This window comes from Bufo bufo, chromosome 4 (genome assembly GCF_905171765.1).
Source record: "Bufo bufo chromosome 4, aBufBuf1.1, whole genome shotgun sequence".
NCBI lineage: Eukaryota > Metazoa > Chordata > Amphibia > Anura > Bufonidae > Bufo > Bufo bufo.
Window position 1 is genome coordinate 37,038,035 of NC_053392.1, and position 22,062 is coordinate 37,060,096.

Consider the following 22,062-nt stretch of genomic DNA (forward strand, 5'->3'; position numbering starts at 1 on the left):
TTCACATGGATTGACGGATAGTAATTTGCCAATCTATTCCTGACATGCACTGAAACTCTATAACAAACATATACAAAAATCCATATCACATAGATCAATAATGCAATACCATATGAGAGAGAAAGAGGGAAAAAAAAAAAAAAAAAAAAAAAAAAAAAAACACATCCGGCCTAGTTCAACCATTTTTTTTATCAATTTTTTCTGCTCTCTCGCTGTGTCTCTCGGACACCCCTTCTAATTTAAGGCTTGTTGCCACTGTCCCACTGTAGGGGGATCGTCATTTACCCATTTCCGATGTAGGAGAAGTCTGGCTTGAAATAATACTTTACCTAAAACCAATCGTATCTCTTTTTTTTTGGTTTAAAATGTTCTGTAGCCCCTAATATACAAACTACTGGCTCTTCAAAAACTTGAACACCCAGAAATTCTAATACAATTTCTGCAATGTCTAAAAAGTTTAGGACATCCCCAAAAACAGTGTATAAGACCCGCCTTCTCTCCCCTACATTTTGGGCACTTATCAGAAGTTCTCACCCCCATTCTCTTTAACGCCCAGGGAGATCGGTGTAGCCTACGGACTATAAAGAACTGAGACATCTTGTGCGAGGCCCTTTCCGACACCATAATATAACTTCTAAGGGCATCTTTCCATTTTTCTTCCGTAAGAGACAGAAGCTCTTTTTCCCATTTTCTTCTGGCAAGTATTGTATTGTAATCCGTTCTTTTTTTTCCTTCCATCAACATCCCGTATCCTTTTGCCGTTATTCCTCTTTAATCTCTTCCATTAGTGAATTTATCTATTCTTTCTGATTGTTCCTTTCTATATTTATCTAACTTCGTCATTTTTGAGCTGAAAATATTTATAAATATCCTTTTGGGGGATCCCAAACTCCATGACCAAGGTGCCAAAATCCTTCAGTTTATCTTCCTCAAATACTTGACCTAAATATTTTACCCCCTTTTTATCCCAGTCACAACATTGCGGCACTAGGTCTGAGGAACAGCAAGCAGAGATAGTGGAAAGGCAGGGAAGACAAGCAGATTTGGACTTCCCTGCATCTTCCCAGCTTTTGTCAGATTGTTCCTTGTAAACTAAAAACAGCACTTTACATGGTGAGGAGCAGAGATGTAGCAGAGTTAAATGTGCATGGATAGGTTTCTTCCACACCGCTACATAATTTCATAGGCAGATTAACTAACCTGTCGTCAATGTAGACAGCTCACAGGGCGCGCTGCATTATAAATATGATGTGTCTTCAGAGATTTTTCTCTAGTTCCAAGCCTGCTCTTGGTTGGATTATCTTAAAGGGTTTCTATCACTTCATATGACATAATTAGCTGGCAGACACTAGCGATCTGCTAGTGTCTGCTCTGGCCAACCATCCTACTATAATCACTTGTGGGGCAACGGTTTTGCTAAAAAACTAATTTTTTCTAAATATGCTAATGAGCCTCTAGGTGCTATGTGGGCGTCATTAGCACCTAGAGGCTCCGTCTACCTTCATACACAGCGGCCGCCCAGCACGTCCCTCCAGCCCGCCCATGTCCTCCTCCGTGTGACGCAGCGGCCGAATTCTCGCGCATGCGCCGTGCGCGGCTGTATTCGGCGCATTAGAGATGTCTGAGCTCGGAGCGGTCAGACATTCAATGCGCATGCGCCGAATACAGCCGTGCATGCGCATTGAATGTCTGACCGCTCCGAGCTCAGACATCTCTAATGCGCCGAATACAGCCGCGCACAGCGCATGCGCGAGAATTCGGCCGCTGCGTCAAACGGAGGAGGACATGGGCGGGCTGGAGGGACGTGCTGGGCGGCCGCTGTGTATGAAGGTAGACGGAGCCTCTAGGTGCTAATGACGCCCCCATAGCACCTAGAGGCTCATTAGCATATTTATAAAAGTTAGTTTTTTAGCAAAACCGCTGCCCCACAAGTGATTATAGTAGGATGGTTGGCCAGAGCAGACACTAGCAGATCGCTAGTGTCTGCCAGCTAATTATGTCATATGAAGTGATAGAAACCCTTTAAACCAATTTTTTTGCACCAAAACCCAGGTGCACTGCGGTACTCACGCCCTTTTCCTCGAAGCCGCGCTACCTTCTCTAGCAAGGGTGAAATAGAGTCTAAAGTCACATGGAGAAAGGCAGGTCGACCAGTTATCTGCTGCTAATTCGGCTACAATCCTGGTGACCCACAGAGCGTCCCTGTAATGTGTGGAAACCGACAGCCTCGGCTCTGCTAGATCTGTATATCTTTACAACAGACACAACATGTGACTTTCCTCAAGTGCAGTAATATTCACCTTCTGGAGCCGGAGGTAAACGTGAGCAGAGGAGAGCTTATCCACATGGAACCTGCGGAGACAAGACACAAGGTGATGTATCCGTACACAGGCAGCAGTATGGAGGTGAAGGGGCGGCCGGCTGATCACAGGGATCTGGGACCTCTCATACCGAAATGTAATAACTGACTATGTAAAATATACTGGGAGTGAGTCCTTCAGAAGTTACTGACAATCATCTATAATACTGCTCCTATGTACAAGAATATAACTACTATAATACTGCTCCTATGTACAAGAATATAAGTACTATAATACTGCCTCCTATGTACAAGAATATAACTACTATAATACTGCTCCTATGTACAAGAATATAACTACTATAATACTGCTCCTATGTACAAGAATATAACTACTATAATACTGCTCCTATGTACAAGAATATAACTACTATAATACTGCTCCTATGTACAAGAATATAACTACTATAATACTGCTCCTGTGTACAAGTATATAACTACTATAATACTGCTCCTATGTACAAGAATATAACTACTATAATACTGCTCCTATGTACAAAGTATAAATACTATAATACTGCCTCCTATGTACAAGAATATAACTACTATAATACTGCTCCTATGTACAAGAATATAACTACTATAATACTGCTCCTATGTACAAGAATATAACTACTATAATACTGCTCCTATGTACAAGAATATAACTACTATAATACTGCTCCTATGTACAGGAATATAACTACTATAATACTGCCTCCTATGTACAAGAATATAACTACTATAATACTGCCTCCTATGTACAAGAATATAACTACTATAATACTGCTCCTATGTACAAGAATATAACTACTATAATACTACCTCCTATGTACAAGAATATAACTACTATAATACTGCTCCTATGTACAAGAATATAACTACTATAATACTGCTCCTGTGTACAAGTATATAACTACTATAATACTGCTCCTATGTACAAGAATATAACTACTATAATACTGCTCCTATGTACAAAGTATAAATACTATAATACTGCCTCCTATGTACAAGAATATAACTACTATAATACTGCTCCTATGTACAAGAATATAACTACTATAATACTGCTCCTATGTACAAGAATATAACTACTATAATACTGCCTCCTATGTACAAGAATATAACTACTATAATACTGCTCCTATGTACAAGAATATAACTACTATAATACTGCCCTATATGTACAAGAATATAACTACTATAATACTGCCCCATATGTACAGGAATATAACTACTATAATACTGCTCCTATGTACAAGAATATAACTACTATAATACTGCTTCTATGTACAAGAATATAACTACTATAATACTGCTCCTCTATACAAGAATATAACTACTATAATACTGCTCCTATGTACAAGAATATAACTACTATATACTGCCCCCTATGTACAAGACTATAACTACTATAATACTGCTCCTATGTACAAGAATATAACTACTATAATACTGCTCCTATGTACAAGAATATAACTACTATAATACTGCTCCTATGTACAAGAATATAACTACTATAATACTGCTCCTATGTACAAGAATATAACTACTATAATACTGCCTCCTATGTACAAGACTAAAACTACTATAATACTGCTCCTATGTACAAGAATATAACTACTATAATACTGCCTCCTATGTACAAGAATATAACTACTATAATACTGCTCCAATGTACAAGAATATAACTACTATAATACTGCTCCTATGTACAAGACTATAACTACTATAATACTGCTCCTATGTACAAGAATATAACTACTATAATACTGCTCCTATGTACAAGAATATAACTACTATAATACTGCTCCTATGTACAAGAATATAACTACTATAATACTGCTCCTATGTACAAGAATATAACTATTATAATACTGCTCCTAAGTACAAGAATATAACTGCTATAATACTGCCTCCTATGTACAAGAATATAACTACTATAATACTGCTCCTAAGTACAAGAATATAACTACTATAATACTGCTCCTATGTACAAGAATATAACTACTATAATACTGCTCCTATGTACAAGAATATAACTACTATAATACTGCCTCCTATGTACAAGAATATAACTACTATAATACTGTCTCCTATGTACAAGATTATAACTACTATAATACTGCCTCCTATGTACAAGAATATAACTACTATAATACTGCTCCTATGTACAAGAATATAACTGCTATAATACTGCTCCTATGTACAAGAATATAACTACTATAATACTGCTCCTATGTACAAGAATATAACTACTATAATACTGCTCCTATGTACAGGGATATAACTGCTATAATACTGCTCCTATGTACAAGACTATAACTACTATAATACTGCCTCCTATGTACAAGAATATAACTACTATAATACTGCCTCTTATGTACAAGAATATAACTACTATAATACTGCTCCTATGTACAAGAATATAACTACTATAATACTGCTCCTATGTACAAGAATATAACTACTATAATACTGCTCCTATGTACAAGAATATAACTACTATAATACTGCTCCTATGTACAGGAATATAACTACTATAATACTGCTCCTATGTACAAGAATATAACTACTATAATACTGCTCCTATGTACAAGACTATAACTACTATAATACTGCCTCCTATGTACAAGAATATAACTACTATAATACTGCCTCCTATGTACAAGAATATAACTACTATAATACTGCCTCCTATGTACAAGAATATAACTACTATAATACTGCTCCTATGTACAAGAATATAACTACTATAATACTACCTCCTATGTACAAGAATATAACTACTATAATACTGCTCCTATGTACAAGAATATAACTACTATAATACTGCTCCTGTGTACAAGTATATAACTACTATAATACTGCTCCTATGTACAAGAATATAACTACTATAATACTGCTCCTATGTACAAAGTATAAATACTATAATACTGCCTCCTATGTACAAGAATATAACTACTATAATACTGCTCCTATGTACAAGAATATAACTACTATAATACTGCTCCTATGTACAAGAATATAACTACTATAATACTGCCTCCTATGTACAAGAATATAACTACTATAATACTGCTCCTATGTACAAGAATATAACTACTATAATACTGCCCTATATGTACAAGAATATAACTACTATAATACTGCCCCATATGTACAGGAATATAACTACTATAATACTGCTCCTATGTACAAGAATATAACTACTATAATACTGCTCCTATGTACAAGAATATAACTACTATAATACTGCTTCTATGTACAAGAATATAACTACTATAATACTGCTCCTCTATACAAGAATATAACTACTATAATACTGCTCCTATGTACAAGAATATAACTACTATATACTGCCCCCTATGTACAAGACTATAACTACTATAATACTGCTCCTATGTACAAGAATATAACTACTATAATACTGCTCCTATGTACAAGAATATAACTACTATAATACTGCTCCTATGTACAAGAATATAACTACTATAATACTGCTCCTATGTACAAGAATATAACTACTATAATACCGCTCCTATGTACAAGAATATAACTACTATAATACTGCTCCTATGTACAAGAATATAACTACTATAATACTGCTTCTATGTACAAGAATATAACTACTATAATACTGCTCCTCTATACAAGAATATAACTACTATAATACTGCTCCTATGTACAAGAATATAACTACTATATACTGCCCCCTATGTACAAGACTATAACTACTATAATACTGCTCCTATGTACAAGAATATAACTACTATAATACTGCTCCTATGTACAAGAATATAACTACTATAATACTGCTCCTATGTACAAGAATATAACTACTATAATACTGCTCCTATGTACAAGAATATAACTACTATAATACTGCCTCCTATGTACAAGACTAAAACTACTATAATACTGCTCCTATGTACAAGAATATAACTACTATAATACTGCCTCCTATGTACAAGAATATAACTACTATAATACTGCTCCAATGTACAAGAATATAACTACTATAATACTGCTCCTATGTACAAGACTATAACTACTATAATACTGCTCCTATGTACAAGAATATAACTACTATAATACTGCTCCTATGTACAAGAATATAACTACTATAATACTGCTCCTATGTACAAGAATATAACTACTATAATACTGCTCCTATGTACAAGAATATAACTATTATAATACTGCTCCTAAGTACAAGAATATAACTGCTATAATACTGCCTCCTATGTACAAGAATATAACTACTATAATACTGCTCCTAAGTACAAGAATATAACTACTATAATACTGCTCCTATGTACAAGAATATAACTACTATAATACTGCTCCTATGTACAAGAATATAACTACTATAATACTGCCTCCTATGTACAAGAATATAACTACTATAATACTGTCTCCTATGTACAAGATTATAACTACTATAATACTGCCTCCTATGTACAAGAATATAACTACTATAATACTGCTCCTATGTACAAGAATATAACTGCTATAATACTGCTCCTATGTACAAGAATATAACTACTATAATACTGCTCCTATGTACAAGAATATAACTACTATAATACTGCTCCTATGTACAGGGATATAACTGCTATAATACTGCTCCTATGTACAAGACTATAACTACTATAATACTGCCTCCTATGTACAAGAATATAACTACTATAATACTGCCTCTTATGTACAAGAATATAACTACTATAATACTGCTCCTATGTACAAGAATATAACTACTATAATACTGCTCCTATGTACAAGAATATAACTACTATAATACTGCTCCTATGTACAAGAATATAACTACTATAATACTGCTCCTATGTACAGGAATATAACTACTATAATACTGCTCCTATGTACAAGAATATAACTACTATAATACTGCTCCTATGTACAAGACTATAACTACTATAATACTGCCTCCTATGTACAAGAATATAACTACTATAATACTGCCTCCTATGTACAAGAATATAACTACTATAATACTGCCTCCTATGTACAAGAATATAACTACTATAATACTGCTCCTATGTACAAGAATATAACTACTATAATACTACCTCCTATGTACAAGAATATAACTACTATAATACTGCTCCTATGTACAAGAATATAACTACTATAATACTGCTCCTGTGTACAAGTATATAACTACTATAATACTGCTCCTATGTACAAGAATATAACTACTATAATACTGCTCCTATGTACAAAGTATAAATACTATAATACTGCCTCCTATGTACAAGAATATAACTACTATAATACTGCTCCTATGTACAAGAATATAACTACTATAATACTGCTCCTATGTACAAGAATATAACTACTATAATACTGCCTCCTATGTACAAGAATATAACTACTATAATACTGCTCCTATGTACAAGAATATAACTACTATAATACTGCCCTATATGTACAAGAATATAACTACTATAATACTGCCCCATATGTACAGGAATATAACTACTATAATACTGCTCCTATGTACAAGAATATAACTACTATAATACTGCTCCTATGTACAAGAATATAACTACTATAATACTGCTTCTATGTACAAGAATATAACTACTATAATACTGCTCCTCTATACAAGAATATAACTACTATAATACTGCTCCTATGTACAAGAATATAACTACTATATACTGCCCCCTATGTACAAGACTATAACTACTATAATACTGCTCCTATGTACAAGAATATAACTACTATAATACTGCTCCTATGTACAAGAATATAACTACTATAATACTGCTCCTATGTACAAGAATATAACTACTATAATACTGCTCCTATGTACAAGAATATAACTACTATAATACCGCTCCTATGTACAAGAATATAACTACTATAATACTGCTCCTATGTACAAGAATATAACTACTATTGGGGCAGGGATTCGGAGGGAGAAGATGAAGCTGCTGCAGAGCACACAGCAGGCTCCACATCACAAAGTGCTGCCCCGATATCCAGGCAGTTCCTGCAGCAGGCTTTATCAGCAGCCCTGGCCCCAGTGGTTCAGGATCTGCAGGAGATTAAAGCTGACCTGAAGCATATCGGCACGAGGGTGGAAACACTGGAAAGTAACCAGGCGTCCATCTCGAATTACATCAGAGCTGCAAGCAATCACACCATGGCTCTGGCAGCCTCACTGGACACTGCATACTCCCTCATAGAAGACCAGGAGAATCGGAATAGGAGGAAAAACCTCCGGATCCGCGGCCTGCCTGAAAGCACCCCACATGAAGGCTTACCAGAAGCTGCCGGCGCCATCTTCTCCCTGCTCCTGGGAAGCTCCAGAGCGGCCGAGATTCAAATAGAAAGAATCCACAGAGCGCTCAGGCCGAAGCCAAAAGAGAGAGAGAACCCCAGGGACGTGGTATGCGGTCTCCTGAGGTATGTGGACACTGCTGCCCTGATGCAAGCTGCCAGAAATATGAAGGAGATCATATATGAGGGGGCTAAAATCTCCATCTACCAGGACCTGGCATCCTCCACATTGAATAAAAGGAGGGCGCTGCGGCCCCTCACTGACCATCTGCGCCATCACAAGGTGCCATACAAATGGCTATTCCCCTTTGGCCTCACTTTTGCTGTAGATGGGAAGCGCTGCACCATTCGCCTGCCACAAGATCTCCAGGCGGCCTGGGAGCTGCTGCAAACAGATCCACTAGATGTACCATCATGGCTGCCGTCTGCAGAGATTGGAACACAGCTGCCAGATCTCCCAGAGGCCTCAGGATGGCTTAAAGCTTCACAGAAGAAGAGGAACCAGCACAGATCTAGAGACACTTGAAGTCCTAGAGACTATACAGAGGAGTTATCTTACCTCAGATGAAGTTCTCCACAGACATCATAGAGGGACAGGTTCTTACTTGATTATATCACATCTTAAGTCTGCAAGTATACCTGTCTGTCATGAGTCCTGAATTGTTCCCGTTCTTGTTGTAATCTGCAGAGCAGACATTCTGCTTTGCAATGTTATTTTACTGCATTCAACCTAGACCATAATATGTAAGGTGCTATCCCGCACCAGTTCAGCAGGTGGCGCAATGTGGACACCATTATGAAGATATGGTTCCACTTTGTACCCCCCCTACCTACCAGGGTTATCTTGGCACAGACCTGGTACATGTGCCTGATTAAATGGCTGCTCACGCCCGCTTCACTGCAGCTAAGTGACCTGCTGCGGTGTTGCTGGCATGGGAGCCATTGCACTGTTATACTTGTCATGTTGACAGAAACTTTAGTTGTGATGTTACTTGTTCACTCCCTAGATACGGTCGATGTGAATAACTGGAGTTCTCCGGTTCCAAAGTCACCCCATTTTCTCAATGATGTCGTCAATTAAATGTACAACGTATAATGTAAGGGGCTTTAACACCCCACAAAAGCGCTCTCAGGTCATCCGTCTGCTAAAAAAGAACAATACAGATATTTGCTTCTTTCAGGAGCTGCATTTTAGAGAAACAAATGTACCTAAAATTCAGAACCCATACTTCCAACACTGGTATTTCAGTGCCTTTGAGAAAGCAAAAAGAGGAGTGGGTATTGCAATTTCTAGAAAAGTACCATTTACATTGATATCTACCCTGACGGACCCTGAGGGCCGCTTCATTTTCGTGAAAGGCCTCATAGGTACACAAAAGGTTACACTCGCTAGTTTGTACAGCCCTAACCGTGGCCAGAAACAATGGATCAAGATCACACTAAGTAAACTAGATCTGTTTGCAGAGGGGATTAGATTGATTGGGGGAGACCTCAATGTCACACTGAATCCTTTGATTGATGCTTCTGACGGCTCCTCCCAATTGACCCAATCAGCACTGGGGTGCATCAATAGGTACATATCAGACATGAATCTGCTGGACGTCTGGCGACTAGCCCACCCAGATACTAGGGACTTCACCTTCTTCTCGGCCCCACACAAATCACATAAAAGATTAGACTATATCCTACTGTCAAGCAATGCCGTGGATATGGTGGACTCGGCTGACATAGGTGTTGTGTCCGTCTCTGACCATGCCCCAGTCTCTGCTGCCCTCAGATTTTCCAGCTTGCCTGACTCAGTTAGACAGTGGCGCTTAAACGAGACGCTGCTAGATAGACAAGCAGATACCTCAATCCTGGAGCAAAAATTAAAGGACTTCTTTATAGATAATGCGACACCAGGTATGCCCCAGACGACACTGTGGGAGACGCACAAGGTGGTTATCCGGGGAGAGTTAATAGCCTTAGGTAGTAGGGTTAAAAAAGAGAAACAAAAGATCCTACACGATCTCTTGGTTCAGATAGCAGATAAAGAAGCGGTCCATAAACGGTCTAGAGCAATAAAAGTCCAGACTGAACTGACCCAGCTAAGATCACAACTAAAAGACCATTTAAACATTCAAAACGCAAAGGCCTATCAATATGCCCAATTTAAACACTACTCACACGGGGATAAAGGTTCTAAACTGACATCCTCCCTTATTAAACAAAGGAAAGAGTCCATGTTCATACCCAATATCAAATCCAGTACTGGAAATATGCTGCATAAAACAGCTGACATTGCAGAAGAATTTCAAAAATTCTATAAGCAACTATACGGCCTGTCAGACCCTAATCACCCAGATCCATCAATACCAGAAGCAACAGACCTGTTTTTAAAAGGCCTCAATCTACCCCAGATAACCTCCCAAGAAAGTGACACATTATTAGAGCCAGTCACCGAACTAGAAGTGAAAAAGTTACTAGCCTCTATGCCCATGGGTAAAAGTCCTGGCCCAGATGGCTTCCCAGTGGGCTATTATAAAAAATTCTCAGATATATTAATACCCCACCTGGTAACGTGGTGCAATGCACTCCTAAATGGTGAAACCCTTCATAAACAATCACTGGAGGCCACGGTAACCATCCTCCCCAAACCGGGGAAAGATCCCCTTCTCTGCGGTAGTTTTAGGCCAATCTCGTTACTTAACGTAGATATAAAAATATGGGCCAAACTTCTGGCGACACGTCTGGGAAATCTACTTCCTAAACTTATCCACCCTGACCAATCTGGCTTTGTTCCAGGGAGGGAAGGGAATCATAATTCCTGTAGGTTAATCACAGCAATACAGTGGGCCAAAAAGAAAAACCTCCCCTTGGCGCTGCTCAGTGTGGATGCGGAGAAGGCCTTCGACCGGGTGAGCTGGGACTTTATGAGGAGGACTCTACTGAGGTTTGGAATCCCGACGAGATTTCAGGAGGCAGTCATGTCGTTGTACAAGGATCCGAGTGCTAGAATCAGGGTCAATGGCACATTGTCCCCATCCTTCCCTATTCGCAACGGGACACGTCAGGGCTGCCCCCTATCTCCTGCCTTATATATATTGGTCATGGAGACCCTTCTTCAGGCCATTAGAGACCATGTAAATATACGTGGTGTGAAAACAGAAAATGACGCCATAGAATACATTAACGTGGCATATGCTGACGATCTACTGATCATGGTTTCTAACCCGGTCGAGGCCTTCCCGCATCTTTTGACATTGTTTAAAGAGTATGGTAGGCTGTCAAACTACAAAATGAATTATACCAAGTCAGAAGCTTTAAACGTTAATGCTCCGGCGAGCTCCATAGCCATTTTGAAATCAAATACACCATTTAAATGGCAGTCCTCCTGTGTTTCCTATCTAGGAGTTAAGATTTCCGCCTGCACGGAAGATTTATTCCGGCTTAATTATACTCCCCTAATATCAGAGGTCCAAAACCTGCTCCAATCGCTACACCTCCCTTATTCCTCTTGGATGGGAAGGAAGAATATACTAAAAGCGTTTGTCCTCCCAAAAATTATGTACGTACTACAGATGTTGCCAATATTTTTACCTAACTCATATTTTACAAGGATTCGCAGGCTTTTTATGACTTACCTATGGGGCGGCAAGAAGGCTAGGGCTCCTCACCAGAGGCTGATACTGGGGCGTGGTCATGGAGGTATAGCACTGCCGGATGTCCAAACATATTACAGGGCTATTCACCTGAGGAGGTGGTTGCAGCTTTATTCCCCTGTCTACCGCACATTGGGCACGGAACTGGAACTAATGCAGCTCACCCAACCACAGAAAGCAGCACTATGGGGTCAGGCAAATGCATCACTCCATTCACATGTCCTCTTAAAGGGCACTAGCCTGGTCATTAAACAGCTCAACAAGACACATGGGCTCCTACAGAACCCCCCTAGTATAATGCCAGCAGATCTCATACCACACTCGATTCAGCCTCCAGGATCTCAGGTCTCACAGATTTGGCGCAGATTAAGAGATTTCTCCACAGCTGACTTTATAGGAAAGGTAAACGGCACTTTACCGGATCAACATCCCCTTAGCTTAGCCTGGAGTACATTTAACTTTCTAGACCTAATAACTATAAAATCTGCTGGGAAACAACTAACTACTCAGAAGTCATGTGTAATGACCCCGACATGGTTTGAAAAATTAGCAACCCCCCCTTCCCCTCAACGCAAATTGATATCCACTATATATTTGGCCTTGATCTCACCACAACGTCGCATTACTCCACAATATGTCCACACCTGGGCTAATGACCTTAAGGTTACCTTTTCGGAGACAGATATTCTCCGTATGCACGCACACTCGCATGGCTTCTCCCGCTGCGTGAAGATCCAAGAGCACTCATATAAGGTCCTCACACAGTGGTACCTCACCCCTAAACAACTATTTCTTAGTGGTCTGAGTGATCACGACAGGTGTTGGAGGTGTGGGGAAGAGAGTGGCACTCTTCTACACATTTTTTGGTCCTGTTCTAAAATAAGAGGATACTGGGATGACGTCTCTCGGACCATTAATGAAATTCTAAACACTAACCTGACATTAACCCCAGAGTTGGTTCTTTTATGGCTTCCAACAAAAGAACTATCGCCATCAAGGAACAAACTTGTTATACACTTGATTCAAGCTGCCCGTCTACTTATCCCCCAAAAGTGGCTGAGTAAAGAACCCCCCACCACCTCTCAGTGGTTAAGCAAACTAGATCATGTTCATCGTATGGAAGAGCTAGCGGGCTGGGAACTTAGGGCACATGAGAAGCACAAAAAGCTATGGGCCCCATGGATTACATATAGATATGCGAATGGTACACCAACATCTTAAACAATTTTCAACAGACAAACAACTTTGAAAATGTCCCCGCAGACAGGAACGACACATTAGTGAGAATGGAGGGTGCTAAACCTTCTTCCTCCCTTTGGAATCATCAAAGGTTATCTTAACAGCCTCAGACCGTATCTGTCCAGTTCTAAGGACACCCCCCCCCCCATCCCCCATCCCCCCCCCCCCCTTTTTATATGTTTGTTTGACCTACCTACATCAGGTCACACACCAAATGTCAATTAGTTGGTTCTAGATGACCTTGCTCTGAAGACATGCACTTTATATATGTCATATGTATACTATGCACTATACTGTCAAAGTACGCTTTAGACTTGTCTGTAATAACTCTGATTTGTGCATCAATGTATGTAAACATCTCTTTTGATATGCTTTTCAATAAAAAGACAATTGACAAAGAATATAACTACTATTATACTGCCTCCTATGTACAAGACTAAAACTACTATAATACTGCTCCTATGTACAAGAATATAACTACTATAATACTGCCTCCTATGTACAAGAATATAACTACTATAATACTGCTCCAATGTACAAGAATATAACTACTATAATACTGCTCCTATGTACAAGAATATAACTACTATAATACTGCCTCTTATGTACAAGAATATAACTGCTATAATACTGCTCCTATGTACAAGAATATAACTACTATAATACTGCTCCTATGTACAAGAATATAACTACTATAATACTGCTCCTATGTACAAGAATATAACTACTATAATACTGCCTCCTATGTACAAGAATATAACTACTATAATACTGCCTCCTATGTACAAGAATATAACTACTATAATACTGCTCCTATGTACAAGAATATAACTACTATAATACTGCTCCTATGTATAAGAATATAACTACTATAATACTGCTCCTATGTACAAGAATATAACTACTATAATACTGCTCCTATGTACAAGAATATAACTACTATAATACTGCTCCTATGTACAAGAATATAACTACTATAATACTGCCTCCTATGTACAAGAATATAACTACTATAATACTGCCTCCTATGTACAAGAATATAACTACTATAATACTGCCTCCTATGTACAAGAATATAACTACTATAATACTGCTCCTATGTACAAGAATATAACTACTATAATACTACCTCCTATGTACAAGAATATAACTACTATAATACTACCTCCTATGTACAAGAATATAACTACTATAATACTGCTCCTATGTACAAGAATATAACTACTATAATACTGCTCCTGTGTACAAGTATATAACTACTATAATACTGCTCCTATGTACAAGAATATAACTACTATAATACTGCTCCTATGTACAAAGTATAAATACTATAATACTGCCTCCTATGTACAAGAATATAACTACTATAATACTGCTCCTATGTACAAGAATATAACTACTATAATACTGCTCCTATGTACAAGAATATAACTACTATAATACTGCCTCCTATGTACAAGAATATAACTACTATAATACTGCTCCTATGTACAAGAATATAACTACTATAATACTGCCCTATATGTACAAGAATATAACTACTATAATACTGCCCCATATGTACAGGAATATAACTACTATAATACTGCTCCTATGTACAAGAATATAACTACTATAATACTGCTCCTATGTACAAGAATATAACTACTATAATACTGCTTCTATGTACAAGAATATAACTACTATAATACTGCTCCTCTATACAAGAATATAACTACTATAATACTGCTCCTATGTACAAGAATATAACTACTATATACTGCCCCCTATGTACAAGACTATAACTACTATAATACTGCTCCTATGTACAAGAATATAACTACTATAATACTGCTCCTATGTACAAGAATATAACTACTATAATACTGCTCCTATGTACAAGAATATAACTACTATAATACTGCTCCTATGTACAAGAATATAACTACTATAATACCGCTCCTATGTACAAGAATATAACTACTATAATACTGCTCCTATGTACAAGAATATAACTACTATTATACTGCCTCCTATGTACAAGACTAAAACTACTATAATACTGCTCCTATGTACAAGAATATAACTACTATAATACTGCCTCCTATGTACAAGAATATAACTACTATAATACTGCTCCAATGTACAAGAATATAACTACTATAATACTGCTCCTATGTACAAGAATATAACTACTATAATACTGCCTCCTATGTACAAGAATATAACTACTATAATACTGCTCCTATGTACAAGAATATAACTACTATAATACTGCCCCTATGTACAAGAATATAACTACTATAATACTGCTCCTATGTACAAGAATATAACTACTATAATACTGCTCCTATGTACAAGAATATAACTACTATAATACTGCCTCCTATGTACAAGAATATAACTACTATAATACTGCTCCTAAGTACAAGAATATAACTACTATAATACTGCTCCTATGTACAAGAATATAACTACTATAATACTGCTCCTATGTACAAGAATATAACTACTATAATACTGCCTCCTATGTACAAGAATATAACTACTATAATACTGTCTCCTATGTACAAGATTATAACTACTATAATACTGCCTCCTATGTACAAGAATATAACTACTATAATACTGCTCCTATGTACAAGAATATAACTGCTATAATACTGCTCCTATGTACAAGAATATAACTACTATAATACTGCTCCTATGTACAAGAATATAACTACTATAATACTGCTCCTATGTACAGGAATATAACTACTATAATACTGCTCCTATGTACAAGAATATAACTACTATAATACTGCTCCTATGTACAAGACTATAACTACTATAATACTGCCTCTTATGTACAAGAATATAACTGCTATAATACTGCTCCTATGTACAAGAATATAACTACTATAATACTGCTCCTATGTATAAGAATATAACTACTATAATACTGCTCCTATGTACAAGAATATAACTACTATAATACTGCTCCTATGTACAATAATATAACTACTATAATACTGCTCCTATGTACAAGAATATAACTACTATAATACTGCTCCTATGTATAAGAATATAACTACTATAATACTGCCTCCTATGTACAAGAATATAACTACTATAATACTGCCTCTTATGTACAAGAATATAACTACTATAATACGCTCCTATGTACAAGAATATAACTACTATAATATTGCTCCTATGTACAAGAATATAACTACTATAATACTGCTCCTATGTACAAGAATATAACTACTATAATACTGCTCCTATGTACAAGAATATAACTACTATAATACTGCTCCTATGTACAATAATATAACTACTATAATACTGCTCCTATGTACAAGAATATAACTACTATAATACTGCTCCTATGTATAAGAATATAATGACGACATACCAGATATCCTCCAGCCAGCCATATTTTATGAGGTCTTCATCTGAAAGAGAAGCAAAATCAAATGTAAACTGTATGTCATCAGCAGGTGGCGCTGTCAGTCATGTTATTTAGGCCCCATTCACACGTCCGCAATTTTGTTCCACATTTTGCGGAACGGAATTGTGGACCCATTCACTTCTAAGGGGCGGCACGATGTGCAGCCCGGATACGGAATTGCGGACCCGCACTTCCAGGTCCGCAATTCCATTCCCGAAAAAAATAGAACATGTCCTTATTCTTCTCCGCAATTGCGGACAAGAATAGGCATATTCTATTAGTGCCGGCGATGTGCGGTCTGCAAAATGCGGAACGCACATTGCTGGTTTCCGTGTTTTGCAGATTTGCAAAACACACTACCGACGTGTGAATGAGGCCTTACATGTATCTTGCAGTCGGTCCTGAGGTCGGAGCAGGTCACTGGTAATATACTGGGTGCTGTACATACAGCCTCCTTCTCCTCTGTGGTCTGATAGAAGCTCTAATATAAGGAGATCTGGCTGGTGACAGACTGATCAGTTATTGCCCCTCCCCCACTACTGGTCAGCGGTATACCCCCCCCCCCCCTTCCCTCCTCCGGTGATGGCGGTCACTTACTTTCATACTTGTCCTTTCCCATGTATATCGTATATGGCAGGGAGACAACTGCAAGAGAAGCAGAGAAATGATCAGAGACTGATGCAAGGTGTGACATCACGATGCTCCTATCGGGGTAGGATGAGGTTACTGAAAGGGACCTGGACTTATAACTGTGGCCCTCTAAGTCGGGCTGGGAAGCGAAGTGCTGGCCCCGGCGGACTGGGAAGCGAAGTGCTGGCCCCGGCGGACTGGGAAGCGAAGTGCTGGCCCCGGCGGACTGGGAAGCGAAGTGCTGGCCCCGGCGGACTGGGAAGCGAAGTGCTGGCCCCGGCGGACTGGGAAGCGAAGTGCTGGCCCCGGCGGACTGGGAAGCGAAGTGCTGGCCCCGGCGGACTGGGAAGCGAAGTGCTGGCCCCGGCGGACTGGGAAGCGAAGTGCTGGCCCCGGCGGACTGGGAAGCGAAGTGCTGGCCCCGGCGGACTGGGAAGCGAAGTGCTGGCCCCGGGCGGACTGGGAAGCGAAGTGCTGGCCCCGGGCGGACTGGGAAGCGAAGTGCTGGCCCCGGCGGACTGGGAAGCGAAGTGCTGGCCCCGGCGGACTGGGAAGCGAAGTGCTGGCCCCGGCGGACTGGGAAGCGAAGTGCTGGCCCCGGCGGACTGGGAAGCGAAGTGCTGGCCCTGGCGGACTGGGAAGCAAATGATAAGGGGGTGTGGTGATACCGAAGCAGCGCATGAGCTGGTGTTACTGGTAGAGCCACCGATGACACAACACCCCAGTCACTTACCACTGCTAGTGAAGTAGAACACCATGGCGCCCCCCTGAGGACTGCGCCTCCACTCACGTGACCCAGCGGAAGAACAACAACTGCGGGAGGAAACACAAGTCACTGGCTCATCAATGGTTAATGTCTCACAGACGGTAAGTCATCAGCGAAGTAATGAATGATGGGGGAATGCTCTAAGCACGGTCCTTAAAGGGACTGTCCAGGAGTTTTGCTATATATATATACACCCTGTACTTGTGATGAGATCTATACTTACATTCCCCGCCGCTCTGTGGTCCCCTTCACCTGACAACCTCCACATGGACAGGGTCACGTGCGCCGTTGCAGCCAATGACTGGCCTCGGCGGTGTAGGGTTGCTGCGGGTATCGAAATATAGATACCCAATCAATACTTTGGTCCCGGTATTGATACAGCCATCTTGGGGGGCATAACCCTAAACCCAACCCTTGTGAGGGTAAGGAGATTTAACAATCTGCGTGTGCGCAGTGTGAGGTGAGGAGAAAAGTATTAAAGTCATTGGTGGTCGTGGCCACAGGGTCCTATCCCCTCCTCTTCATTGGTGGCTGTGGCCACAGGGTCCTATCCCCTGCTCTTCATTGGTGGCCGTGGCAGCTTCTGATCGGAGCCCCAGCAGTGTAATCCTGGGGCTCCGATCGGTTACCATGGCATTTTTTCCCCCATAGGAATGTATTAGTGCCAGATCCGTCCTTCCAGTCGGCGCATGCGCAGACCAGGAAAAATGTAAAAAAAAAATTATATAGAAACAGATCCGTTTGTCCGTATGACAAACGGACAGACGGATCCAGTATTGCAATGCATTTGTGAGACGGATCGGCAACAGTCTACAAATGCTGTCCGTTTGCCGGTACAGAAAAAATAATAATAAAACAGCGCGATTCACAATTTTTTTTATGCGGAATGCACGCGGCTTTTTTGGTGTTTTCTTTTTTTGGTATCGAGTATCGCAATACTTTTTTATGGTATCGGAATCGAATCAACCCTGCGGCGGTGCGATGTCCGCAGGCGGTACGTCACTGGGGGAGGGGGGTCTCGTGGCGCTTGTGGACCCTTCACAGCTGAGGTCGTCCGGCGCAGGAGACCCTATTAACAGGAGGGGATCCGATCAGCTGACGGAAGAGGCCGCGGCGTTCTGACCTCTTCCAGTGACATCATCGCTCCAAGCAGCCGATTGGCGGGGGTCCCAGAGTCAGACCTGACCGCCGCTGAGGACCTACCTCCAGACTTACCCGCCCGTCTCCTCCGGTCACTTTACTAGGCAGATTTTTTTCCCCTGTGATTTTCGACAATCTCACCCGCCCCGCATCACCACGGGCGATACCCCAGCACCAGGTGGACAGACCCTCGAAGTCTGATATGTCATAGACCTCACAGGCGTGTTAATCGATCGCCGAAACCAACGGGCATGGCTCAGAGATCGTCACCCTGTCCTGACGTCACCCAGCTGCTGGGTTTGTTACAATGTGTCAGCGCTGCCCTTCAGGACGGGGACCAGCAAGCTGCCAGTATGAACCCTCCTGTTCACTGACATGAAGCAGAGATGTTGAACTCGAAGAAGAACCCTATGGAATCACAGGCCGGATTACATCCCTGAGCCAGCGCTGGAGACATGAAAGCTCAGCTCTGACTGGGAGCTTAGATACATGAGGTGATACACTGTGATAATGACAGCAGACACCGCATTGCCCGCAAGTCCCAGACGGACATGCTGGCACTTGTGGTGCTCCAGGCGCCGGTTTAGACAAGGCGGCCTTCTGGTAGCCTCAGCAGTTACCATGACAACCACCCGGTTCTCCCGTGCACTCACCGGAATCTCAACAACGGTCCGCTTCCTGCCCGGCTCACCAACCGGAAGTGACGTAAGACCAACCGCCGCAGAGCTAAGGATAGTACACCAGGCGGCAACAGCGGGGACACTGCCATCTGCAGGCCGGGAGTGGAATCACACGACGCTAGACAGCATTGACAATAATTGACCTCGTGGAGACACACTGCCATCTGCAGGTCAGGAGCCGTATGACAAGACAGACCAGGTCCAGTCACAAGGCTCAGCTGATGTCTGCGGTAATTCTCCTCCAAAAACTCCACTTGTTCAACACTTTTGGTAAATAATAAATTAAGTCATAGAAGGAAATAAGAGGAAGTACGCAGAAGCCTGTGGAGCCCTATCTATAGCCCACTAAAGATACACATACTTCTGTGTGCGTAGGGGATGGAGATAGAGAGTGCAGCTCTGGAGTATAATACAGGATGTAACTCAGGATCAGTACAGGATAAGTAATGTAATGTATGTACACAGTGACTGCACCAGCAGAATAGTGAGTGCAGCTCTGGAGTATAATACAGGATGTAACTCAGGATCAGTACAGGATAAGTAATGTAATGTATGTACACAGTGACTCCACCAGCAGAATAGTGAGTGCAGCTCTGGAGTATAATACAGGATGTAACTCAGGATCAATACAGGATAAGTAATGTAATGTATGTACACAGTGACTGCACCAGCAGAATAGTGAGTGCAGCTCTGGAGTATAATACAGGATGTAACTCAGGATCAGTACAGGATAAGTAATGTATGTACACAGTGACTGCACCAGCAGAATAGTGAGTGCAGCTCTGGAGTATAATGCAGGATGTAACTCAGGATCAGTACAGGATAAGTAATGTATGTACACAGTGACTGCACCAGCAGAATAGTGAGTGCAGCTCTGGTGTATAATACAGGATGTAACTCAGGATCAGTACAGGATAAGTAATGTAATGTAGGTACACAGTGACTTTACCAGCAGAATAATGAGTGCAGCTCTGGAGTATAATACAGGATGTAACTCAGGATCAGTACAGGATAAGTAATGTAATGTATGTACACAGTGACTGCACCAGCAGAATAGTGAGTGCAGCTCTGGAGTATAATATAGGATGTAACTCAGGATCAGTCCCGGATAAGTAATGTAATGTATGTACACAGTGACTCCACCAGCAGAATAGTGAGTGCAGCTCTGGAGTATAATACAGGATGTAACTGAGGATCAGTACAGGATAAGTATTGTAATGTATGTACACAGTGACTGCACCAGCAGAATAGTGAGTGCAGCTCTGGAGTATAATACAGGATGTAACTCAGGATCAGTACAGGATAAGTAATGTAATGTATGTACACAGTGACTGCACCAGCAGAATAGTGAGTGCAGCTCTGGAGTATAATACAGGATGCAACTCAGGATCAGTACAGGATGAGTAATGTAATGTATGTACACAGTGACTGCACCAGCAGAATAGTGAGTGCAGCTCTGGAGTATAATACAGGATGTAACTCAGGATCAGTACAGGATAAGAATTGTATGTACACAGTGACTGCACCAGCAGAATAGCGAGTGCAGCTCTGGAGTATAATACAGGATGTAACTCAGGATCAGTACAGGATAAGTAATGTAATGTATGTACACAGTGACTGCACCAGCAGAATAGTGAGTGCAGCTCTGGAGTATAATACAGGATGTAACTCAGGATCAGTACAGGATAAGTAATGTATGTACACAGTGACTGCACCAGCAGAATAGTGAGTGCAGCTCTGGAGTATAATGCAGGATGTAACTCAGGATCAGTACAGGATAAGTAATGTAATGTATATACACAGTGACTCCACCAGCAGAATAGTGAGTGCAGCTCTGGAGTATAATACAGGATGTAACTCAGGATCAGTACAGGATAAGTAATGTAATGTATGTACACAGTGAC

General features: G+C 40.4%; 1 protein-coding gene across 2 annotated transcripts in view; it reads right to left on the reverse strand.

Moving 5' to 3' along the window:
- Positions 1–20,190, reverse strand: part of CCDC25 (coiled-coil domain containing 25) — a 41,970-nt gene extending 21,780 nt beyond the window's left edge. The window contains exons 1-6 of one of the 2 annotated variants that reach the window (XM_040427101.1): positions 20,132–20,157; positions 18,562–18,662; positions 18,306–18,385; positions 17,540–17,587; positions 16,907–16,946; positions 2,301–2,352 (exon numbers count right to left, since the gene is read on the reverse strand). In XM_040427101.1, the coding sequence (XP_040283035.1) occupies positions 2,301–2,352; positions 16,907–16,946; positions 17,540–17,587; positions 18,306–18,330 (165 nt within the window). In that variant the 5' untranslated portion in view covers positions 18,331–18,385; positions 18,562–18,662; positions 20,132–20,157. Of the gene's footprint in view, positions 1–2,300; positions 2,353–16,906; positions 16,947–17,539; positions 17,588–18,305; positions 18,386–18,561; positions 18,663–20,131 lie in introns of both variants that reach the window. The other variant, XM_040427100.1, reaches the window with a different exon arrangement.
- Positions 20,191–22,062: the final 1,872 nt, after the last annotated feature.